This window comes from Leuresthes tenuis, unplaced genomic scaffold, assembly GCF_036924035.1.
Source record: "Leuresthes tenuis unplaced genomic scaffold, fLeuTen1.0.hap1 SCAF_19, whole genome shotgun sequence".
NCBI classification, from domain to species: domain Eukaryota; kingdom Metazoa; phylum Chordata; class Actinopteri; order Atheriniformes; family Atherinopsidae; genus Leuresthes; species Leuresthes tenuis.
In genome coordinates, this window is record NW_027325373.1 from 10,661,815 (window position 1) to 10,686,530 (window position 24,716).

General features: G+C 40.2%; 2 protein-coding genes across 3 annotated transcripts; both read right to left on the reverse strand.

Annotated features, from left to right (window-relative positions):
• Window positions 1-1,238: 1,238 nt before the first annotated feature.
• On the reverse strand, window positions 1,239-9,894 carry rnf208 (ring finger protein 208). Of its 2 annotated transcripts, XM_072371485.1 has the most exons (3): window positions 9,386-9,894; window positions 9,125-9,279; window positions 1,239-3,359 (listed from the first exon to the last, which is right to left on the reverse strand). In XM_072371485.1, exon 3 carries the CDS (start codon window positions 2,372-2,374, stop codon window positions 1,598-1,600), a length of 777 nt encoding a protein of 258 aa, XP_072227586.1. In that variant the 5' UTR covers window positions 2,375-3,359; window positions 9,125-9,279; window positions 9,386-9,894; the 3' UTR covers window positions 1,239-1,597. The 2 variants fall into 2 exon arrangements, with proteins under 2 accessions (XP_072227586.1, XP_072227587.1); XM_072371486.1 differs by lacking the exons at window positions 9,125-9,279; window positions 9,386-9,894 and adding an exon at window positions 7,188-7,571.
• A 4,933-nt stretch (window positions 9,895-14,827) lies between these two features.
• On the reverse strand, window positions 14,828-23,801 carry slc5a1 (solute carrier family 5 member 1). Its single transcript, XM_072371628.1, has 15 exons — window positions 23,629-23,801; window positions 22,891-22,962; window positions 22,421-22,525; window positions 22,197-22,256; window positions 22,000-22,104; window positions 21,807-21,912; window positions 21,325-21,405; window positions 21,021-21,229; window positions 19,362-19,497; window positions 19,094-19,201; window positions 18,831-18,981; window positions 18,566-18,734; window positions 17,398-17,613; window positions 15,761-15,863; window positions 14,828-15,666 (listed from the first exon to the last, which is right to left on the reverse strand). The coding sequence occupies exons 1-15, from the start codon at window positions 23,767-23,769 to the stop codon at window positions 15,452-15,454; spliced, it is 1,977 nt and encodes a 658-aa protein (XP_072227729.1). The 5' UTR covers window positions 23,770-23,801; the 3' UTR covers window positions 14,828-15,451.
• Between the last annotated feature and the right edge of the window lie 915 nt (window positions 23,802-24,716).

Sequence of the window (24,716 nt, forward strand, 5' to 3'; positions counted from 1 at the left end):
TCTTTTCCTTGGAAAATTAGGTAATTTGAACAACTGTGTGCATTTTTTCATTGTTGTTAAACCTAACTGATTCAGCCTCTGAAGTATATATATTTCATCATTCAGAACCCAAGATGTCTATCTATAAAAAATATTAAAAATAACCTGGTTTTCATTATGTAGAGTTGGTTCATTGGAATATAATTTCTATTCCCTTATAAAGTTCTCTTTCAAAGAAATGAACATATAGTTAATTTATAGATCTAAGATGTGAAACCTGTGCAGAAGTACCTTAGAGTGCTCTGGTCCCGCAAAAAAAGAAAACCTAATGAAATACTAATTCAATAAATTCTCATGATAATCAGTGTACCGTTGATCTTTTTGAACATTTTTTGTAGTTAAGTCAATATTAAGCCTCAAAGAAAGGTATCTTTATCCAGTTAGGAGTTAAGTATTCTCCAGTTCCATTTTTTTTTTGTCCAAATATGCTCACTTCTGAATGACCACATTAAATTTGATGCTTCAAAACAGTAGTCCAGAAGATAATGGAAGTGTCACAGTATGTCCATAACTGACTGGGACAGAAATAGATGTTCAAGGACAGGATCATGTCAATGTTAAATCTATAACATATTCCTTTTCATCTTATTCAATTTTAACAGAAAAAAAAACAAACAAAACAAGTAAAGTTGATTACTATTTTTAGAATAGAAAAATTGACTACTCATACAGCTGTTGTAGCTAACATTACAAGGTGTATTTAATGGTGTAGGGTAGAGCTATTATCCATGGTCTAAACACTTACACTAAAGATAGTTTATGAGCCTGCTGTGGGTTGTCATAACAGTATAGCACAACTGCACACATTAGCTTGATGGCTGGCATTGTAAGCTGAATAGATTTAGAAAAATATCAATAAATGAGCTCTGTGCCGAATTGCTGTGATGCAAAATGGCACGCAGTTAATAAAAAAATGATGCTGTGGGGTAGAAACATTTCTATTTGACTGTCGAAGGCATTATTCTGTCACAAGAGGGGGTAAAGAGCTTACGAAGCAATAAGTAAGGATACGAGTACTTCAAATATATAACACTGATCTTATTTACTTTTTATCCAGAAAAGTTTTAGACCTGTAAAATTCTCCCTGAAAACAACACAGAGGAATTATCTCAGTAATTTTCCTCCTAAAAAGTACTTTTTAAGAGGAAATTAACCTGTAATCACTAATGACAGAAGAGACCAAGTGCAGACCACAAAGATGTACTTGTCTCATTTATTTAATCTTTATTCACCTAGGTTGGGGGGGACAGACTTCCCCTGGCATTCCCATGTAAAGAGATGTCATGACAAACACGTCCAACCAAATGAGAGAGGGTGAATAGGTTTTCCAGTCCATACATAAAATACATTTATTTACCATATACTGAACCACCAGCATCCATTAGTCCCACACAGCATCCATCTGTGCTATTAAATATAGAGAGATAACATCTATGGAAGGAGTTATTCACTGTATGTGTGAGAGAGGGGGTTTGGCAGAGAGGGTTTAGCTTATAGACGATTAGAGAAGTGGTGGCGGGGAGCAGCGTCGAGTCATGCCTGCAGGGCCCCCCCTTGTCTACATGATGCCACAGGAGGACAAGGGGTTGGCGATCTGGCAGGTGCAGGCTGACTGGCAGTATTGACGCACAGTCTGGTAGCAACTGCGGTCGGCGTCCCCGCCCCACTGCACAGGCCCGTTTGGGTCAGAGGGCAAGCGGCTCAGAATGCTGGTGTTGATGGCCAGAGCAGCCAGACCATAGTCAGTGAACAGCACCGTCTCACGCCGGCATGTAGGGCAGGAGATGAATTTGTACTTGGGACAGGACTCGTAGAGGATCTGCAGGCACTCCTCACACACTGAGTGCAGGCAGGAGAGGATGCGTGGACGCTTCCCGGCAAAGTTGTAAGTGTGACCACAGGTGGGGCAGTCCAGGGGTTCGCAGGGCATGACGGGCCCCGAGGAGGACGATGAGGAAGTGGAGGAGGAGGTGGAGGACGAGCGTAGCACATATTGGTTGACTATGACGTCTTCCATCTTGTAGTGGAACTGGTGGTAGCAGATTTCGTTGGCACTAGTTTTACGCTGCGCCAGGAAGCTCTGCTCCCTGCACATCACTGGGGCTGGAGAAGACACCATTGGCCTAGGAGACCCCGCTATGTCCAGAGTCAGGTCGCTGCAGGCCTGGTTGACAATGATTTCACCTTCACCGCCGCCGTCCCAGGCCACTCTGGGTGGTGGGGCATAGCGCGGCTGGGTGACGGGCACAGGGCACTCTCTGGGAAACTTCTCCGACTGGATGATCTTGACGGTATCCATGGGGATGGCGATGGGCTGACGCCTGAGGCAGGACATTCGCACTCTTTTGGATATTTAAGAGAGAGGGGCTGCAGCTCTGATCAGAACTGTACACCCCTGCCTAGTTTTGCACAAAAGGAAGATTAGACTCCTTCTTTGAAGTCAGCCATTTGAGGGGACATGGGGACGGATGGTTCTATCCATGTTTCCCTCAAAGTTCCCTCCTGGTGGGAGACACTGTCAGCCTGAGTCTTTATGTGGAGGAAACTGATAGAAGAGCTCAGCCAGAGCAACAGAATTCTGATTGTCTTATTAACTAATAGCTAATCTATACAGATGATTTCACAATCCAGTTTACAGTATCTGACCAGTGTTGACTACTTAAAGGTAGCTTTTCGTTGTTTTGAGTTGAGCTGTCTCTGATGGCTGTCTACAGCACACACAGGGATTCTTAATAATTTAGTACTAAGATATGTCCTCAATCAGTTTTTACTAATATGACACCAATATACCTCAATGTAATGTCACACGTGCACACAAATGTTCGCATATGTACATATAGTATAAGTTGGTGGATTTCTGCATTCACAGAGTGTGGTGGGATTGATTACAGGCAGTTCAGAAAGGTCCAGGAGGTGTTGTCTGGTGCTATATCCTGTGCCCTGCTTGTTTATTTTCTCACCCAAACAACCACTTCACTTCCTGTTTTTGGCCGCTATTGTGTTATATCATGACTTGAGTGTGTGAAAGAAATAACACCCTTCAATCTTTCTCTTGCTCTTGGTCCAGTTTGGTCAAGAGACCTCGTGTGACCCCTTTCCTTGGCTTGTTGATAAGAAGAAGGGAGGAAGTCTTTATTTTTGGGAGGTGACCTATAATGCTTAAGGGGGTTGTTGGAATAAGTCCTTCAAACTCCAAGACTCCTTGAATTCCACAGATATGGGAGTGAAGAGGTTTCAGACAGTCATCTAAGCAGATACAGTGACGATAGTTTGATGGATTCCTCTGTGATCGTCTTTAAAATTTCCTTTGGTCCATTTACCTGAAAAAGGAGAAAAGAAATCAATTACATTTTTGCTTATCTTGTGTAAAGATTCATCATGTTTCCTTGATTTGAGAAAACAGTTTAACTGTTTCTGTTATGTCAACATTTTAGATGCTACGTCAGGAGGATCAATTGAAATTCACTCAGCTCTATCTGATTGGAGATCAGTTTCCTTTTATTTTATCTGATGGTAAAAGGACGCTGGGGTAGTTCAGTTGGGGGAAATAATCTTTGTCCCATTTCCTTTTACATCTTGGCTCAGCTGATGTTTCTTCAAAGACTGAGATAATCATCATGTTGACACACGCCGTGGGGGATAGCATAGCGAGAAGGCTTTTCTTTTGACTGAACAAAATCAATTTGCTACCAAGTCTGAAGATTACTAAAACAGCATATCCAAAGTTCAGTCTAGAGTGAGAGCTTTTTTTTTAGTGGGCACATTTTGAAATTCGGTGAATTATTCAGTCTGTAAAACTGCAGCAAATTAGAGTAAACAACAGTTTCCAGAGCAGCTGTCTTCTGAAATTAAATGTATGTTGTATCACTACATACAGTAATCTACAGCATTAGAATAACACAAAAGCACAGGTTCAGTTGATGACAAAATGAAAATGGTCAATTTTGCATGTTGTGTTTGGCTCTTATTTAGTGTATTGTTTATTGTATTTTGGTGTGCTTAGTTTTGATAGAAAGTCTCCATATATGATGTCTGTAACTCTTTGTTTCCATGATCTCTTTCATGCATCTTAAATTCCTCTCCTTCATGTATATAAGTAGAAAGGAAAAAACATGGCAGTACCACTCATTATTATGTAGAATGACCAGGACCTGAAAGTAGTAGGAAGGTTAATGTGTGCTGGCAAAATTAAATTGTGAATCAGAGAATATAGAAGCCTGAGAAAAAAGCTTCTCTTCACACAACAATTTTTGACAGACAACCAAAACTTTTAAAGTCTTCAAAGGTACACTAAACCAAACATTCACTTATTCACTTATATCAGTCCCTTGCAATTATATCCCAGAACTCAACAGCTTTTGTTGGAGTTTTTCACTGCAGAGACATCCTTCAGCTTGCGCTTTCTTTTTTTCTTATTATTTTGTTGTGTTCAGAGCGTTTGACGGGAACGTTAATGTTAAAGAAACAACCAATCAAAGTGTGCGGATTTAAGGACAAAAAAAAAAAAACATGGCAATCACTTCCAAATGACATCACACGTACACACATAGATACAGTAAACAAGCTCCAGCAGTTGAACATGGACTTTCAGATGAAATTAGTTGATGCAGCACCTTCCCACGTAGCTGCTGTGAAACAACTAGTAAATCCTATTTTACTCCTCTGATTTACTGCTTCATCCTGTGACTGAATGTAGTCTGTTGTTTACTTCCACAAACGCCGCTCCGGTTAACCTGAACTTGATGATGGCTGGAACTGAAACAAGTATGTCTGAGCTCCAGCAAGATGAGAATCAAAGAAAACAACAGAAGAAGTTGGATTTTCTTGTCGGTAAATCGGGTTAGGCTTCCCAAAAAACCCAGCTTACACTGTAAACACAAAAATCTGTTTTTGGTTTATCTTGATCTCAAGGTCAAAAATGACATTATTCAGAGTTCTATGTTGTCATTTCTGAGGTACTATGAATGCAGCATTACTCTGCAGTAAAGAGGAAGAAGGGCGATAATGAAATACTGCATTTAGTATACTTTTAATGAAAGCAGATTTTTTTTCCTTTTTGGAAGTTTCCTTTGTGCAAGGTTCACATCTCACAAAACAAACAATTAAAAAAAAAAATTAAGGATCTTTTCAACAGAATTTAAAGATCTCTGACTGTACTGTACAGTGCCTTCATAAAAATAGTCAACGTAAAATGTTACACTGTTAGGTAGGAGTAACTGATTGTGACACATTTGCGCTTCTGCTCTTCACTTCCTCTCTGCCTCTCATCAACACTCAGTCATCTTGTGAGCTGTGTTGGTTTGACTATAACATGCGTGGGAACAGGTTCCAATCTGGATGGAGGGTTTGTGTCATACTGTGTGTGGGTTTGTAAAAAAACAAAAAAAAAAACAAGTGTGCAGATGAATGTTTTTCACCAATGTAATAGCTGCCAAATAGCAGAAGAGGAAGGATGACATGTCTTTCATTCTCAGCTCGGCTGTCGACAGCGATGATTCATTAGAGGAAAAAAAACTGAGCAGAGGAGGTGACCTATATGGCGTGGAGGAGAGACAGAGAAGGGAAAATGAGCGAGGAGAGAGAGCTCAGCACAGGTTCTGGCTTCTATTTATGGTTTGTTTATCTGCGCAGTTCTTAGTGGTTTCCTGCCCCCCAACCTTTGCTGAAGCATCACACCAAATGAGAAAGATGCACCTTTCTCAACAGGCGGAAGTGCTCTAGCTCATGTGATGCAGTGAGCCTATTTGGCCAGTTTTTCTCATCTATCCTCTCACTATTAATCTGTTGACATATTTGTACATTGATGCACCCACGAGCATAACTCTGCAACTCTTCCCTAAAATAGACTGTTTCTTTCTCATCCTCTGGCACACACAGTATATGGGTGTACACAGCAGGCTTTCATAAACATTTCATAAGGCTGGGTGTTAGCAGCACAAAGATAGAGCATAGCATCAGTTTTCTAAGGGACAATCATCACGAATGTATACATGTTAATCTTGGTTACAGATATTCTATACATGGAACAAATGCTGATAGGTGTATTGTGTATTCGCAGCTATTTCTTTCTAATCCAAAACTGGTTCACATTTATTTTATGTTTATTAATCTTTACAAGAACAACAACAAAAAAGTATATTTATATTTATATATATATAAATATAAATATATATATAAAAAAACTCTCCGTATATATAAAACTGTATATTTAAGATATTTTAGAAATGGTGTCCACACAAAAATTCAGGGCTTCTGAAAAGCATCCATTTTTCATATTCAGATTAGAAAACAAAGAAATAATCTAAGATAATAGATCATTTCGAGAATTTATAAGCTCTCGAGTTGGGCTCAAACAATGGAAAAATATTATCCAAGTCCAGACACATTTAAAGGATAAATGTTGCTTATAAGAATACATCTATCTGATAATGGCAAGGGTTGAGTTGATAAAGCAACAAGGCTGTGTGGGGAGCCTTTGAGCCTGGGGGAGATGAAGTAGCTAAAATTACCCACTAATTTGGTGACAGTGCTATGAAAAGGGCTGATGGAGGCTGCATGCTGATGGGCCCGCTTTGGTGCAGCCTCCTCCTAATCGACGGAGCCCTCTCCAGTTATGTAAGGGGCTGATCTTCAACCCAGCCTTCATATTAAAGCAGTGTAAACTGCTGCAGCACTCCACAGTCTTGAAACTGTGTTTGTTTGTGTACATAGCTCTGGATCATCTTCAAGCAGAGGACTTAGTACTCTAATGAAGTCATGGCAGGGATTTGACCTTTTCATCACAAGCAAGAGGAGGAAGAGGAGAGCTGACCACAGAGATGTCAGAGAAGTCTGCCTCAGCAGCACATTCCTCATACCATTAAACACACACAGAGCTGCATTCACATTTTAGAGCCACACACAATAACACACACACACACCTAGAACAATCTCACCCTCAGACACCTCCCCATCACATACAGGACTCCACCCTTAACATTCCAGCGAACACACAAACAAACAGATAACAGACTGATATGAGACACTAAATTTGATATATCTAAACATGACTACTGTGTGATGGAGAGGAGATAAACACACAGTGTTCCAAACATCTAGAACATTCCTATGGTCTCACACTCCCAATATGTTACTTCTCATACACATACCTGAACATTGACACAGCTCTTCCCTGGTCAACGTGACTGGATGGAGTCCACCTGTGCAGATCAGGGTGCAGGAGAAGGGCACCATGTTCTGAATGAGTCATAGACACAGTGTGCATGAGCCTGTCTCTCTGTCTGTTCGTCTCATTTTCTCACTGAAAAATCTGCCTCTCTCTGTCCTGCTTCTCCCTCTTGTCTTGCTCCACCATCTATCTATCTGTCTGTGCATTGGCCTGGACAGAAAAGAGGGTGTGGGTCTTTGTGCCCCTATGCAACATGCCAGCAGTATGTCAAGTATGCCAGCTATGTTGAGACTTGAACTCACATTCATACACTGGATGGTAAAAAAAAAAAAAAAAAACGTCAACACATCTCTTGTCGGACCTGTGTGTTGGATATATTATGTTGGATTCTGATTATATAATGTGTCATGACCTTAGCATGATCTGAGGACAAATCCTCCAGACTTCATGCGTCTTTGCCAGCAGCATATGTTGCAGTGAATCAACAAAATATTGTGAATAAACAGGGATTTGCTTCTGTGGTTTACTTTACCATTTTAAGTGCAACTCAGGTGCTGTACCTCATAAATGCAGATGACAGATGGAAGTGTGTGTGCTTTGTTTTCATGCTGTATCTGTTATAGTGGACAGCTTAGATCATATGTTTTATCAAATATTTTTTAATACTATGTCTTTGGCCACTTGCCTCTAATCATTATGTAATAAAGAAATGCAATTATGGTAAACTGATTTAAAACTCATGCTAACATTCAAATAGAAACTCAGTATCTTTCTCAAGATTTAGATAGATATGTGATGCTTCCATCTGTTACATTCACAGTCATATATGACTGCAGTCAATGTTTGTGTAATTTTCACACAATGTGCTTACTGGTTGTGTGGTGAGGTGTTGATTTAAATAATTCAGCCTGCTGTCATTCATGGCAAACATCGGCCATTTTGCCTTGCAATTCATTAAAGGCAAGTGCTCTTTGTTCTCGTCTGTGTAGCTCCCACAGCAACATGGCAGAGCTGCATACATGCAGAAAAATAAAAGCAATAATAACTACCATCGCTCTTCCTGATGGAGACCTCATAGAAGATTTATGAGGGGAAAGCTCGGCAAATGCCCAGCTCTTCAATAACAGCAGTAGCTTGAATGATTAAATCAACTGATGATGGCTGTCTCACCACATATTTAAGGTGGATGGCATTGTTGATGCTTTGAGCTCAAAAGGGACTCATAGGTGAAACAGAAGCGATGTGGCCAAAATATTTGGGCTGAGTGACATCGAGTGGCTTCAGTGTGCAGTGTTGCACATGTGGGAGGGGTGCTTTTGGAGGCAGCAGTTATGCAATCGCAGCATGGTGTACCAAGCGCTCTAACTGCAGCACCAGTGCATGGCCAATATGGAGCTGTCTCAGTGTTGCTGACAGCTACAGAACAGGCCGTTCCTGCCTCGTCCCCGTTACCCCCTCCCTCCCTCCTCCTGCCCCCGCGGTCCGTCTGTGCAGAGGTCTGTCAAATGTCATGGAGACAGGAAACCTTCAAGACATCGTCTACACCCAAACTCACACATGATCAGACTCTACTCATTGGTTTCCACCCACTGCATGTGGTCTGTGCAGACAAGTAGGTGCACCTCTGTGGGCATACATATGTCTCCATTCATACGTTCGTGTGTGTATATGTGTATATGTGCTCATGACATAGATCCCCATGATGCAACAGCCAAGCAAATCCCAGCTTTAACAAAGCATAAAGCTACCTCTGCCTTGGTCACGCTTACACAGAGACAGCAAGAAAACATCAGTATGAAAGTGGTTTAGATGAACCACACCTCACAGATCATGCAGATACAAATGTGAAGATTATCACACTGGAAAGCCTTAATGTCTTCACCACAAAACAGATGCAAAGCCTTGCCACATCCTCACCTGTGTGCCTGCGCACTTCTGTTGTTCCAGTCCTTTCTTGTTTTCCTCTGCTCCTGTTTTTGCTGTCGAATCTGTCTTGTTATGATAGACCGTTCACCTCTTTGTCCAACGGATGTCTCATCTAGGGGAGGATGATTTCTCTAGTCCGTTTTATTCTAGAAGCATCAACAACATGGAGGAGATATAAGATGGAGGAAGCAGTTGCAAGGTGGGCACATCAGGCTGCTTTCATCGACCTCCGCATCCTCTGTTCCTCTTTACCTCTCCTCTCTGGTAGCCTTGTCCTTCACTCTCCCAACCTTGCTCCTTCTCCTCCGAGCTGTGGCTGAGTTTCTCCCTCTGCTATCTTTTCCTCCATCCCCCTTTTCTCTTCTTCTTCTTCTCGCAAATGATTCAGCTCGTGCTGTGCAGCAACCTGAGCTTCTGCTCTCTCATATGTCCTCTGCCCTTTCCTCCTTCCTGTCTGCCTGTCTCCGTGTCTTCAGGTAAACCTCTCTCTTCTCCTTCTTCCTGTCTCCTCTGCCGTTATCTCTCAGCTGCCATTCATTATTGCTCTTTCTCCTCCGCTGTCTGCTCCGGTCAGTGCACCTCACAGTCACACATGCGCAGTGTTTTCACACATACATGCACACACTCGTACACACACACACACATGCTCTGTCTCTGCTGCGCTCCTGGCTCCCTCCTTATGCATGTGGCTTATTTTGCCTGCCTGCCCCCTCCTCTTCCTCTCTGTCTCTCTCTCTCTCTCACACACACACACACCCCACCTCTCTCTTTCTGTTGATCGCTCTCTCTCGCTGCAGCACACACACTGCAGTGCCTCTGCAGGCGGGATCACGTTTGCTAGTCGCCAGAGAAAACATTTTAGCCAATCAGGATAGTACTCCCCACCCCCATCTAAACACACACACTCACTAGCCTTCTGAGATATGAAAGCACCAAAAGCTATGTATCATAATTCATATGCACACATATGGTTAAGCACACCGGCCAGGCATACAGGAAACACAGGAAGCTGGTGAAAATAGAGCTTATGCACAGAGTACAGAGATGGAGAACATGAATTTACTTCCAAATTAACTTTGTATGCCTCTAGATGCTTTGGGAAAAACAGATCCATCATCACAGACCACGTTTTTTACGCATGTTTCCAAAAACAGATACCTCTGGGTAGGGCCTTAAAGCTAAACTGTGAGTGCCGTGGAGAGGAGATGTTTATTTTCATTCAATCTCCAAAATAAAAGGAGAGAGTCAGCTGAGTTTCTATAAACTCAAAGGCAGCATCCTAAGCTCCTAACACAGAGCCACACATGCAGTGATGTTGCATAACGAGGATTTTGATGGGTTTTGTGTCTACTCAAGCTTTCGTGCTGACCAATACATAATCCTCAGATCAAAGTGAAAAAAGGAAAAAAGCATGACATGAATTCCTAATTAATGCAAGAGGTAGGTGCTTATATAATGTGAGTATTAAGTGCATAACGTAGTGAACGGCAGTGGAAATCTTAGCATCACGTGGTAAGAATTAGTTCTAGAAACTTCCACAAATGGATGTGGAAGAGTCACTGCAAATACTTGCTCAATATTGCTGTAACATAGTGAAGGTTCCTCAAACTCCATTTTGTGTGAAGTTTTCTGTTGTGCTCATTACTTTCTATCCAGCATCAGTTTTTAGAGAACTGGATGAGCATTCTCTTCAGTGCTGGGATGTCCACAGGAAAAAGCTGCTTTCATGTTTCCAGCATGGATTACAGAAACGCTTTATTTGTCCTCCCGAGGATGGACATATGTTTATCAACCTGGTTGTTTTAAATATTAATGCTTCCGAGCCCCTAAGTAACTGCCATGACTAAATGGGATAAAACATTCATTTTGCTACAACAATTTCTGTTACAACTTTGACTTACAGATGGAAATCTTTAGATAATATCATAACGTCATAACTGCTGGACGATACTCTACATTAAGACACTGAGCATCCATCGTTCGTAGCACCGAGGCCGGAAGTGCAGGCAGCGGCTAACCATCTCCATCGCCACCTGTTTTCATTTCAGGCTGTTAATCACCTGGTTTCACCACCAGCTGGTTTTGAGCGGTGACTTCGTGGTGAGTGCAAAACAGATGCAGACCTGTTGAGCTAGTTTCTAATGGGAAGTCCCTGTCAGTTTATATCTAATTTCTCAACTGAAGCAAGTCTGAAATACTCCAAATTGACGTGTTGTTACATGCAGCTTCGACTGACAAATGCACTTTAGCTATGGAGACATTGAACAACCTGTGTAACCGCTAACGGTAATTATACTTTGCGCCGCAATTATTAGCATATTTCTTTTAAATGGCTTATCCTCAGACATATGTCGGTTTTTGTTGATCAGATGTAATCTGCAGTGGCCTGGAGGCAATACACTCAACAAAAAAAGCCTCACGAGCCACTCAGGCTTTAATATAATGCTGAATTCTGATTGGTGGAGGGAGGTACCTGTCGTAATGTTTCTAAACTGGAAAAGAAAAGAAAATCAGTCTTATCCTCAAACAGTTCAGAGTAGCTCACTTAGGAGGAAATTATTGAATTTAAAGAATAAAAGATACAGTGCACTGATCATTAAAGTAAATATCTGTTAGAAGCAGGCATCTTTTGTCCCATAAAAGGTATTTTCATTAAGTGAAAAATACAAAATGCATTACCAGTGGGTCAGATTCCGCAACACAAGACCAAAAAGCAAGAATTGTGTTATAAACTTGCTTGTTTGAGTGTCAGTAAACCAAGGCCTATGAAATATATGTGTTGGGGTGTTAATGGCAAAGTGAGGACAGTCAGTACGAACTGAGGTTTATGTCAAAGCCAAGGTCAGGTGCATGTGTTTGTGTGTGTGAGAGGGAGGGCATGTGTTATTTTCTTCCTTTAAGAGTTTACTGCAGTTTTACAAGCTGTTGTGAAGGTAGGAAGTAGCGCTATAAGACATACGTAACCGCAATTGCGTGGACAGCTGTCCCATAGGGACGACCTCTTTAAACAGAGGTTGCTTATCAGCGTTATCTGAATAAGTAAGCTTTCAGGTGATAAAACGAAAGAACGCAACTGGAAATTACATTTTTGTCATTCAAGACTTCAAAACCACAGCTGTTTGCTTGAACGATAAGGAGTCTGCACAGATTAACCTTGTCTAAAGTCTTCAAAGGACTTTACATGTCTCTCATTCACCATTTATTCTCATTCATTCATTCTCATAAATGCTTATACAGAACGTATACACTCATACATATGTAGAATACAAAGTGCTGTGTGAGTGTTATCTGAGAAGGTGAATGATAGGCACATTGTAAAGCACTTTAAAGATATACACACATATGACACCAAATGCAAGATGTTAGCTGTACCGATGACAACAATCGTGCCTAACTCACAAAATTCAAGGCTTTAATTGAGCCCAAAATAGAAAAGGGCACTTTGTGGTGACACTTTGTGGTGACAGATATGTTAAAGCCTGACAAACTGCAGCCTTTTACAGTGTGAAGTTTAACCACTGTGAATTTTCCTTTCCAGCATCCTTTGCGGAGTATTCATGCCCCATGCAGTGAGGCTCCTGTGCCAGTAGGAGGCCCTTGTGCATCAGCCATTTTTACCTTGCACTTTGGTTGCTGTTTTACATGGTGTTGTTCTGATTTTTTTTTTTTACACAAGTGCTTCTCTGTGGACTTGGCATTACTGCTTATGGAGATTGTTGTGATAAATCTGTACAGTTTCACGAAACCTCAAACTAACCCTGTGCGCTGTCAAATATTAATGAGCATTACAGAATACCCTTATTTGTCCAGTTCTGATCAGTTTGAAGTCCAACAAAAATGTTAATTGTGACAAAAGCAAAAGGTTAACTGCTAAAAAGTACAACTACTTACATATCTGGTAAATTGTAAAGAGAAATCAAGAACTAATAGTGACTTTGCTTCTGCCCTTCTTCTCTCAGTCCCCCTCAGTCTCAATTATTCTAATGTAACATAAAATGTTTTGGGTCTGTCTTGCTGTAGGGATGAGAGCCAGCAGCTTTTCAGACAGTAGTTTTTCACAGCATGAAACTCACAGGTGTAATGGATGAACTTCACAAAGTCTAAGTTTCTTTTAGTGCCCCATCAACCTTAGCAATGAACCTGCTTGCATAACAGTAGGATCTTACCCCTGTTGGACTGTCGCATTATTACTCCTGTACCATTCTTGCTGTGGCCCCCACAGGCCCCCCCGCTTTACTGCCCCATAACTACCTATGAAGTGAGACGTGCCCCTGTCAGGGTCAGGCATGGCAGCCCCTTTGTGCATGCTTGTATCATGCATCTGTGTTTATTTCCATTGTAATCAGCAACAAACAAAAGCTACTTATAACTCTGGTTCTGTGAGCATATAGGGAGCCGATAATTGTTGAAGGAAAGTAACTTTTACTGAGACTGCTACTTTCAGATGAGACAATGCATGTTTTTTACGCAGACTGGTGGGGCTTTTAAAATAAGAAAATACCTGCAGGCTTGAAACATAGCCTGTTGCTTTTCTTTTTTTTTTTTAATTTTTGTTTTGTAGCAGTGTTGTGTGTCCAGTTGGACAAATCCGTTGTTTTGATCTGCATCGGCGGGGCATGCAGTTCCATTTTTAGGAACAGCATTGGCAAGAGTCTTCCTCAATCTGACATTGGAACATAAAACTCAAATCATGCCTTCCCTCTCTTGATGACTTCTGATTTACAGTCAGTAAACATGGTTGAAAGTAAGCGTTTTAAGCCGTAGCCATAAAAAAAAATAAAAGGAATTTCCTATGACTGGTGAGAGAGTGCTCTACTGAACTTTGACAGGTTTTTAATGCTTAGTCAAGACTTGGATCGGCAGAGTCCCTGCCAAACATATAATTCAAACAGTAAAGCATCTGCATATAAAGTAATCTGCAGCTTACACAGAAGAAGGTGGGACTGAGGAGATAAACCTCAGGGAACAAAGACTACACAGCCTGGCCAGAAATCATAAAACATTCAACAGCAGCACTTATATCACTATCATTTAGACAGTGTACATTAACCAACGAGTTAGCAATAAAACCAAGATAATACTGTAAGTGTGTCTTAATGAGTGACAAATGCGCCTTCAGGGAAACAACTGAGAGATCATGTGAATTTGTCATTATCATTTATTTATTAAGTAGATAAAAGTTAAATTTACAACAGTGTGATCAAATTTGAGCATTAAAGTATTTTACATTTTGAACACAAACAACAGCAAACCACTAGAGGGAAGCAAAGGCATTGTGAACTGCTTTGAGTAATTTGCAACCCCCCCCCCCCCCCCCCCCCCCCCCCCCCCGAGATGTTCTCATTCATTAACACCTTAAAACAATATACGGTAAGGTGCTTGATGTAAAAAGTGTGAGGACTCGTGGACTTTGAGCACATGTAATGAGAAAACATAGGTGAAGTTGTGTGAAGTAGCACATGCATACACGCTTGGGGGAATTTACAACCTTCTCTTGTCCTTCATCGGTTACATATTCCAAGTGCTAACATCATGCGGCTTGTCGTGCCTCTTTTTTAGGACTTAATGTAGGGTAGCATTTTTAGTTTTCCCGTCACTCATTGTAAACTTCCGTGGAAGATAGAGAGGGATTTATATTTCCCGTAATACTAATCCCTGTTGTTGGAATGAACTACCAATATATATAGATCTTCATTATTATAATAAAGACTTTTTATGTGGGATTAAATCCTTCATTTTCAACCAGTACAAACAATGTGAGTGAACTCTTTACAGGTGAAGACAAGCATGAGCCAACCAGAAGCTCCCCTCACGAGCTGCTCTGATGTATGTTGTTACTTTCATTATGTTTCCATTCACCAAAAAAAAAAAAAAAGTCAACAAACAAAAACACATAAAAACAAAACCCCATAAAAACAAGGAGAAAATTCATTCATCGGTTGACCCAGGAACAGCTACAAATTTCTTATGCATAACAAATGCATGAATATTTCTGGACCATGTTAACATGATACATGTGTTAATATATTACATTATAGTTAACTGGTTTACTTCATATGACAAAAACCCGGAAGTTAACAGGAGAGTCCACTGCCTTCGGGGAAAAGTCCATTTCACATCCCGAATTAAATCAATAGTATAATAAAGTGGTGATGATGCAGAGTAGAGAGGCATGCAAGTGTCTTATCTTATTTTAGAGGGTTGAAGGCAACCAGGCAGTTTGTTTTGGTCATAACTTATATTTATACAGTAAAAAAAATCCCGTTTCTTGAATATAATTTACAGTGTCTGGGAGTTATTGAAGTCGGCTCAGTTTCTCTAACCAAAAAAGCCGTGAAAGAATACGGCCACACACAGGAGGATGATGGCGTTGACGTTGGCGATATTCTTCCAGAGAGGCTTCTCTGAGGTGTCTGTGAGCTGCCTCTTCAACTCTGCCTCCTCCTCTGGACTAAGTTTCGGGGCTTTCGACTGCTCCAGTCCGCAGAAGCACATCATTGCTTTCTTGCAGAAGCCCATTTCCTTCTCAGGTTCTGTTATACAGGCAAAGAAGAACGTGTTTGTGTCTATGTACATACATGACAGCATCTTTATTTAACATGTATTATATGCCTGTCTGCTCATTACCTTCTATGTCCATGGTGTTACTGGTATTATCGACCCAGTCGTCCTGTTCGAGGTCTATCCTCTCCTCTGTGCGATTCCTCAGGGTCCAGCAAAGTCGGTACAGCTAGTCAAAACACCACGACACATGGTGTTAAAAAAAATATTTACAGCTGTGTGCAGATGTTTGAACATCCCAGCAAATTTACACATTTTGTCAATCTTTTTTTTTTTTTTTTATGTGAAAAAAAGTATTGCAGCCTTGGTGGCAGACATGCAGCCAAAAGACTGTTTTCCTTAAATGACTGTGGACCTGCTACAACGTGCAGATCTTAACTTATAAGACCTTCTTTGGCAACTCAAGAATTGTCATTGCTGATAACAAATGGAGAGTAACGGTTCTCTGCAGGACAGAAGTGGAAATTTCCCCATCAAAGTGGGATTTTTCAATCCACACTTGGAGGATGTGACAAGCGAGAATCCCTCTTTGCAATAGCATTACTGCATGGGAACTCTTTCCTCCAGGAAAAGTAAATTATGAAGGTGGATACGTTTTTCTATTATGGATAGAAATACATACTTTGTTGAAGTATGTAGAGAATAAAGTCGTAATTTTATTGTTAAAGCAGCCCTGTGCAGAAATTCCAAACAAATTGGTTTTGCTTTGTAGGGACAGAGCTTGTTAGCTTCTCAAGAAAATTTGCTGTATCACAACACAGCATTAGCACATTGTCTCATTTATTCTCTGTGTTTACATATACTGAATTCCCATTACAGCTGTTCTCATTCAAATATTTTTTCTTTTTCTGTTGTTTATTGGTGTATAACTCTAAAATTGAGACTGATTTGTAGCCCATAAACATTACGTGATCTTGCCCTTGCAAAGGAACATTGCTGACCCTCGAATCTATGAAATAACCTATTTTGTCTTGTCCATGAATGCTCATCTTTAAAAATTATTAGAATTAAGCTAGCTGCTTTCCTAAAAAAACGAATTCAGAAAAAAAGACACTTGGAGTCTTTGCACCCAGCACTTGTTATAGTCATGTTAAGAGCGCTTGCAAGCTTCCATTCTAACAAGACAGTCTTATCTTGTGACTGAAGAACACTCCCTGAATGGGGAAACTCCCACTCATTGGACAGAGACCTCTGCTTGCACATGGGTGTGTATATGAAAAACCAATCAGAGGGAAACCTTATGTGATCTCATCACAAAAGTCAACTTCTGGGGTTAATTTCTGGAGAATCGATAGTGATTTTGGAAACAAGCAGAGACCTGTGGATGTGTGAATTTAAATTTATATATGATGACATGTTCAATTTATATTTGATGAATAAATGTTTAAATTCAGGAGTAAAGCTCTGCTGTTTAACAAAAGCACATTCTTTCAAAGAACAACCTAAAATCCACCATGGACCAAGTGCTGACACAGTATGATAGTTAAACTTTTCCTACTGTCAGAATTGTAGTGGAGCAAAAATAACATAATTTTAACATTAGTGAAAAGGTTTTTGATTTGCTGCGTGATTTATTTATTTTTTTTCATTTCACCCCAGAAATCAACAAAGTGTTGAATTTGCCCAGGGATGCCCAAACATTTGCTTTGAACTGAAAAAAGTTGGTATGAGAGGGTGAGTGATATGTCACAGAGGTCACTTACATGCTTGTCTTCGATAGGTTTGGTTACGAGAGAGATTCCAATTATGATGATGCAGGAGATGCCGAACAGAAGGATGGCAAAGTAGAGGTAGTGCACTCCACAGATAATAGTCGGACAGTCACTTGGATTAGCACAGCTGCCTGTCCCATAAATAAACTCAGCAATCATCCTGGACAAGCCTATTAACAGACCAATTGTGAGCCCAAAAAAGGCACCCTGAGGAAGGAATGAAACACAAAAGAGAGCAAGAAAGTCAGCAGTCTGAAACACTATTAGAACAACAGCTATATCCAGTGCAGTGGGCAAGATGGTTTTTGGGGCGTGTGGTACATACTTGGTGTTAAATCAATACCTGTATTTGCTTTGTTGAGGGTAAATGACTAGCTACAGCCAAAACACCTGGTTTATTCCATTTTATTTTTTAAGAGTTGTGTGAATTGTTAGTCTCCTACGTTAGAGCTACACATAACCTACAGGGCAGTCTGCGTTCCACAGTGACAGCTAACTGTACACAGGGTAGAAGTGGTAATACTTGCCTTATTATTTCCAAATCACTTTTAATAACCACCCAAAGGCATTTGCTGTCATACATTATCCTCCCTTGCTTGCTAAATAGTTAAGTTTGAAACTTTTCTGACAGCACAAATAGGTGATTTTCTCATTGCTGTTAAAGAACGAGTGGACACTGTTAAAAGTCACTTAGCTGGTGTTTTTTGTACATTTATATGAATACTATCTGTCATGTGACAGTTTCACATATTATCAAACTGGATTTATGTTTAAGCCTATTTCTCATGAAAAGCAAGAAACTTTGGAACATTACAAATCCCCACTGACAAAAATCCTTTTGTTGCTTGTGAACATAATTTTTTACCTTCAGACAGAGACGAGCTAAAAGCTTCCCCATGCTAACCCTTGATAAACCACTGTTGGCTTCAGTTTCATATCTACTACATGTTTATGAGACTAGTACGACTCTCCTTTAACTTAAGAATGAGCCAGTCCTCTTAGGCAGAACTCTTGGTTGTATTTCTAGAATAAATACCAAAGATGAGGAAAAAATGTATCCAGGCTACAGTATCACTACATGAACACATGAAGAAAGCCATTGCAAACAATCCCCCCCATTTGAAAATTATAGTGAAAAAAAATTGAAGGGGAAACTCACAGGTTCATTGACACGTTTGCAAAAGATGGCAAGCATGAAGACAGCTGCAACAGGAGGAGCGAGGTAGCTGGTAATGGACTGAATGTAGTCAAAGAGCTGACCACTTTGGGCTGACTGCACCACAGGGATCCATGCTATGCTCACGCCAATCAGGGCCAGGATAAACACTCTACATACAGTTGAACACACACAGACACACAGTAACAGTTGTCGTCAAGAATTTAAACGATAATCATATTAAAGACGTTCCAAAAATGTGTTTTACCTGCCAGCAATCATGAGTTCCTTTTCCTTGGCGGAAGAACGGATCTTAGTGTAGATATCCATGGTGAAGAGAGTACTGGCACTGTTGAAGATGGAAGTAAGGGAGCTCATGAGGGAAGCCAACATCACCGATAGCATCAGACCTCGCAGACCTGAAACAGAGTAACAGATTCAGAGCAGGATGAAGGAAATAAAAAAAAAAACTTTAAAGAAGAGGCTAAAATTTCTATGCATTTCTGTGGACAAAAGACTTAATCCACCCACCATTGGGCATGAGATCCACCACCAATTTGGGATAAGCAATGTTGGTGCATCCCACACTAGCGCCACAGTATTTCTGACATTCGTCCGGATCCACACAAGCCACCACATCTAGATTGAAGTTTACAAAATTGAGAGTGTATTGAGAAACATTTCATATCTATAATTATATCTGTGGTAAGATGTCTGTGAGCTGTGCAGGTACTTTATGTCAGTAAGCTTAATTCAGCTTACAGAAAGAGCAGACTTGGAAAAACTATAATATACACACCGGCATAAAGGATCCTGCTGATCATCCCGGGGAAAACCATGAGAAACATGGGCAACAGCTTCAGGTAGCCACATAAGATACAACCTCCTTTAACATGAGAGAGATTCTTGGCTGAGAGGCAACGCTGGACAATCACCTGCAGAAAAAGATTCATGCAGTGGTGATAAGTACTAAATAATACTGCTGCTGTATACATTTGCTGTACTAAACTTAAAGTTACTGGTATTGTGGTACTTTAAACTCATGTTATGCTACAACTGAGAGAAAAAATGTTGCACTCTTGGAGATGGCCAGTATGTTGCATCTTATTGTATCTTAATTTAGTGCATTATGTGCCTTCATTATGGTTGTGTTGGAGAAACATTTCTGCACCACAAGAACAAAGCAAAAGCTTGACCAGTTATGAAATTAGGATGAGGATGATTTTTTGTACACAGAAAACAGCACGGCAGATGGGTCTATCTGAAGTCACAGCACATTTAGTTCACTGCACAATACACACCTTTACCCGAATTAATAGTGACATAACTGAAACCTAAACCTCACACTATCCTTAAGTTACACTTGCCCTAATTTTGGTCTGAGCCTAACTAAGTGGCTCTGTCATGTATTTGTATAATGTGAGCTGTGTATTGGCAGATAGACCTACTTGCTAAAGTAAAACATTAGATTGATAGAGATACATATCACCTCTTCTTGCTAAAATTAAAAAAGTATGAATAAAAAATTATTTATGAATTAGGCCATAGCCTTTAGTTGAAGGGATAGATTCAGTATCCTGTCAGCCAAATGTGTGGGGAGAATGGTGAAGCAGATTATGAATTGGGATTCTACTTCAAAAGATTGGCATATTGAAATTTAGCATCTCAGTCTCAAAAAGTACTTTAAGGCTGAACTAAAATGGATGGATGTCCTCTATCAGTCCGCTTGAGTGACTATTGCCAAAACAAGCAAGATAAAAGGGAATTTTACATAGGATGTGGTGTGCATTGTGCTTAGCTTCCGAGCCTGTTTATGTCTATATCTTGTGTGATGCCAGAATGGTTGTGTGCTGTGCTACGCCATCCTTGTGCTCTACACTGAATGCAAAACAAGTTTAACTTGGGAGCGCCTCTCTGTGACACATTGAAGCATCCAATCTGAGAGAATCTGGCAAGTCTCAACAAATCAGCCACCGCAGATGTATTGCCAGACATTCTATAGGGTGATTGTCTGCCTGAAGTTGGTTTTTCTTTTTTTGTGTCTAACCCTATTAGCTGCTGTTTGTCTTCTTCGCCACAGTAATGGTAATGCCAGGGCTTTTCATCATACAGATGCCTCATGCATCCAGGTCTAAAGCTGAAACAACTAGCTTCTTCCTGGATTTCTTTTCAGTGGCCTTACATCTGGCACTAAAGTTGGAAGATGTTTGCATTGCAGCCTTTTGTCCATTGTGTTCCACACCACCAGAGGCAAGCACAGCACAAATAGCATCCTATGTGAAAAGCCCTAAAGCAATATGAATATGTGTGCAAAGGTGTGGAAATCAATTATACAAGTCTGTGTGCATGAGCATGGATTGTTGCCAGTAAATGGTGTCAACTGGCACTTAGTCTGAAAAAGGGAAGTATCCTCACTGTCAGAAGTAATAGTAACGTAACAGTCAGCGGCTTTACTGACCTGATCAGTGCACCAGTACCAGGTAGCCTGAATGGTGAGTCCAAACACCAGGCCAGGCCATGGAAGGTCTCCTGTAACTGCATCCCTAAAAATATGGAAGGAGTCTGGCCGAGGCTCATAGCAGGCTGGGTCGATGCCGCCCGTGATATTGGGGACTGACTTCATGTAGAGGTCCTGGAAGTTGTTATATCCCCCCACCTCGTTGAAAGCTGAGGATTGGTGCAGGTCACATCATCTTAGACTTCTACCCCTCAATAAAACAGCATCATAATTCAAAGGCAAAAGAATAAAAAAATGTAATTACCAAAGCCCATAAGAATGAAGGATCCAATAACCATAATAATGGTCTGTAGGGTGTCTGTGTATATCACTGCAGCCAGTCCACCTGGGATACAACGTGTAATTTTAGTAATCTGTACAGGTTTCATTCAAAATTATCCACAGTATTGTACCTACTACAGAGGGGGAAAAAAACGCATCTTGCTCTTATATAACTGCTCTTTCACTGCTTGTCTCATAAAACTTACATTCAGGTGTGTATGTGTTATTTCAAAGCAACAGAGAGCCATTTGATGCTTATCGTTGTCCACGGGTAATTAACCACAATAACACACCGCAGATAAACTAGCCAGGAAAGGAAGGGATTGTGTGTGTTTACATCTCTACAGCACATAGTGCCTTGAGAAGACTTTACCCCCATCTCATGGTGCCACTGATACAGATAAGACTTCTTTCTGGCTTTAGTCAATGTATGGAAAAGGAAGTGGATTCATCCTGTGGACTAACCTGTGACAGTATACAGCGCAGTAATAGCTAGTAGCGCTATAACAGCAACATAGATGTTAAGCCCCAGAGCCTGCTGGATGAAAATGGCACCGGAGAACATGTCTGCCTGAAGATGAAAAAGACATAATACTTCAGTTAGTTAACTTTTAGTGTTGAAACAGATAGACCTTATGCAGCTGTCACAGAAACTTACAGAGATCTTGGTGAAGACATAAAGGATCAGGGAGAGCACAGAGAGGTAGATGCGGATGCGCTGACCTCCAAACCTCTTCTTCAGGTACTCAGGCATGGTGACCACCTACATACATCCACAAATGAGATTGAACTTTTTCATATCTCAAAATGCTGCTATGAATGCACAAGACGAAGATTTATGTGTGCATTGTTTACCCCAGCTTTGATGTAAATTGGCACAAAGAGCCATCCCAGTATGACGACAACAATAAGCGCCTGAAACACAGAGATATGAAAAGAAACTAGTTATAAACTGTAAAAAAAAAAAACTATTTTCTTCCCACCCCCTACAAGCATATACTCTCACACATTTAGACTATCAACATGCTTGACTAAATGATTCACACATTTATGACAATGGCATAAACATGGTTACTCACATTCCATTCAAATCCACCTATGGCGATTCCTGAGGCTGCTGCAGTACCTGCAATACCTACAAAGTGGCCACTGCCAATGTTACTGGCAAAGAGGGATGCTCCAATCTGTTGAGATCATAATTAAATATGTAAGTATCACTTTTTCTGGGCTTTTAGTAATTAAGAAAAGCTTCAGGCTGAATAAAAGGATGAATTATATGGTGAGTTGAAGCGTACAAATGATTGTGGCTTTATGGGAAGCCATAACAATGAACGATATCTAGATAATTCGCAAAGCTGATAAACACTAATAAAACATGACGTTAAGTAAATACTTTTGATTATGACACAGCGTCATATGTTTCCCATCACTACAAAACAATCACCATGGTGATAAGACCTCCCATTGTAGGAAAATGACTGGAAACGTAAAACAGAGCTTAATTTCAGTAGGTATTACAGTTATCATATCCTGAGGTTAAAATACCCACCGGCCACCACACCATGCTTCTTCCTGCAAGGAAGAAGCCACCCACAGTGGACCGATTGGTGCGGACCATAGCCTGCAACATGACAAGGGCTCATTTTAGACGGTACATCAAACAACACATTCCTAAGTGCTATTTCAGCCATATGTCAGTGACTACATTTGATTTGATCCAATGGTAGTGGATTTAAGTCACGAAATTAAAAATGACTACAGAACTTTTACTGCTCATATATGGATCTGAATAAATTAATCTTATGTATTTCATAAGACAAATGTTAAGTTACTAATAATTACCATACCCAACTTATACCGCCAAATAATTATTATGTTTAATTCTTGTCTGAATGCAGAAGAATTTCTCAACCCTTTGATGAGTGCAGAGAAAAAAAAAAGGAGGAAAATGTTTATTTGCATTTTCTCATTTCATCTCCTTGGGGCATTAACAAACGGAATCAATGTTTTTTTCTCTGGTTGGGGTGACTCTCTATGATAGGAGTATCAAGAATTTAAAAGCAATGGTCTAACTACACTTTCTTTAAGCATTACACACAGAAACCAAGTGGTAGAAATGGTTCAGGTTGGTTTACCAATAAGATACAGTAAATCCAATAAAAAGTGTATGAAACAAGTATTAAACAGTTAAACTTCTTACATCAGAGTGAAACGATATAGAGATTTAGATCTGTAGATGAATCACAGAGAAAAATTAAAAAAACAATCTACTGATGAGCATACTCACCCATACTCCCACACCTAAGACTACCAAAAAATAAATCACAATAACGGAAATATCAGCTGGATTCTGGAGGGCCACAGTGTTAATTGTGCCATTTCTTGCAGCTCTTTGTAATAAAGAGAATCCAAAATAGCCATGAGTCATTTTGCCGGGAGGGACAGTGCAGGACAGGAGAGTTGAAGGAGTCTGTCCGGTATGACTGAAGGTCTTGCACAGACACCTTTATATCTTCGGTGAGTGTGCGCGTACGTACGTGCGTGCATGTGTGTATGATAGAAAGAGAAAGATGGGGTGGGGGAGGGGACAGTAAGTCAGTTTTTGCATTTATCTTTTAAATTGTGTTTGGTTAAAAAGGCATTCTGAACCTTGCTTGTACATGAATGTGTTCATGTGGAAGGAAATGTGTTAAAATGTGTAACCTTTCAGCAAATAATGCTGTTAATTATCAACCTAAGTAAATACCAAAAGAAAAGCTACGGTTCCTTTTAACCCTTGGTTTGGTTTTATAAAATAATTTTTCCTGTTTGTCACTCACCCAGTGTTCACTGCATTATTAAACTACATCATGTTTGTTTTTTTGTAAACAATCCAGCTTGACACGGTATGTAATACATAACAGGTGCTATCTGTACCTCAGTTATGAGCTGTCCGCAAAAATTAAACCCTCTTTCTGCTTGATTACATTTATCAGTAAAAGTGCAGCTTGCTTTTCCTAATGAGACATTTTACTTTTCTTAAAGGAAAAAACAAAATTAAAAATGAAGGGCAGTTGGTGAAATATTTTATTGCCATAAAAAATTAACAAACCCGAGGGAATAAATTCTGTGTAGTGTTATGTAAAGATTATAGATATGCCCCACTGAACATTTATTTCTGCTTATATTCATAGTACATGAGGAGAGAAAGTTCTACTGTGTATAGCATAGATATTTTACCACTCTGGACCCATGTGTACTATCTATTCCAGAAAGTTAAAAGGGTTCTATTAGCAGGAGAAACTTTAAAAGAAAAAAGACTTGAGCTTATCTTGTGATGGTATCACACTAGTTGGGGGACTCATCAACATGCTGACTTTACAACCAATAAGTACT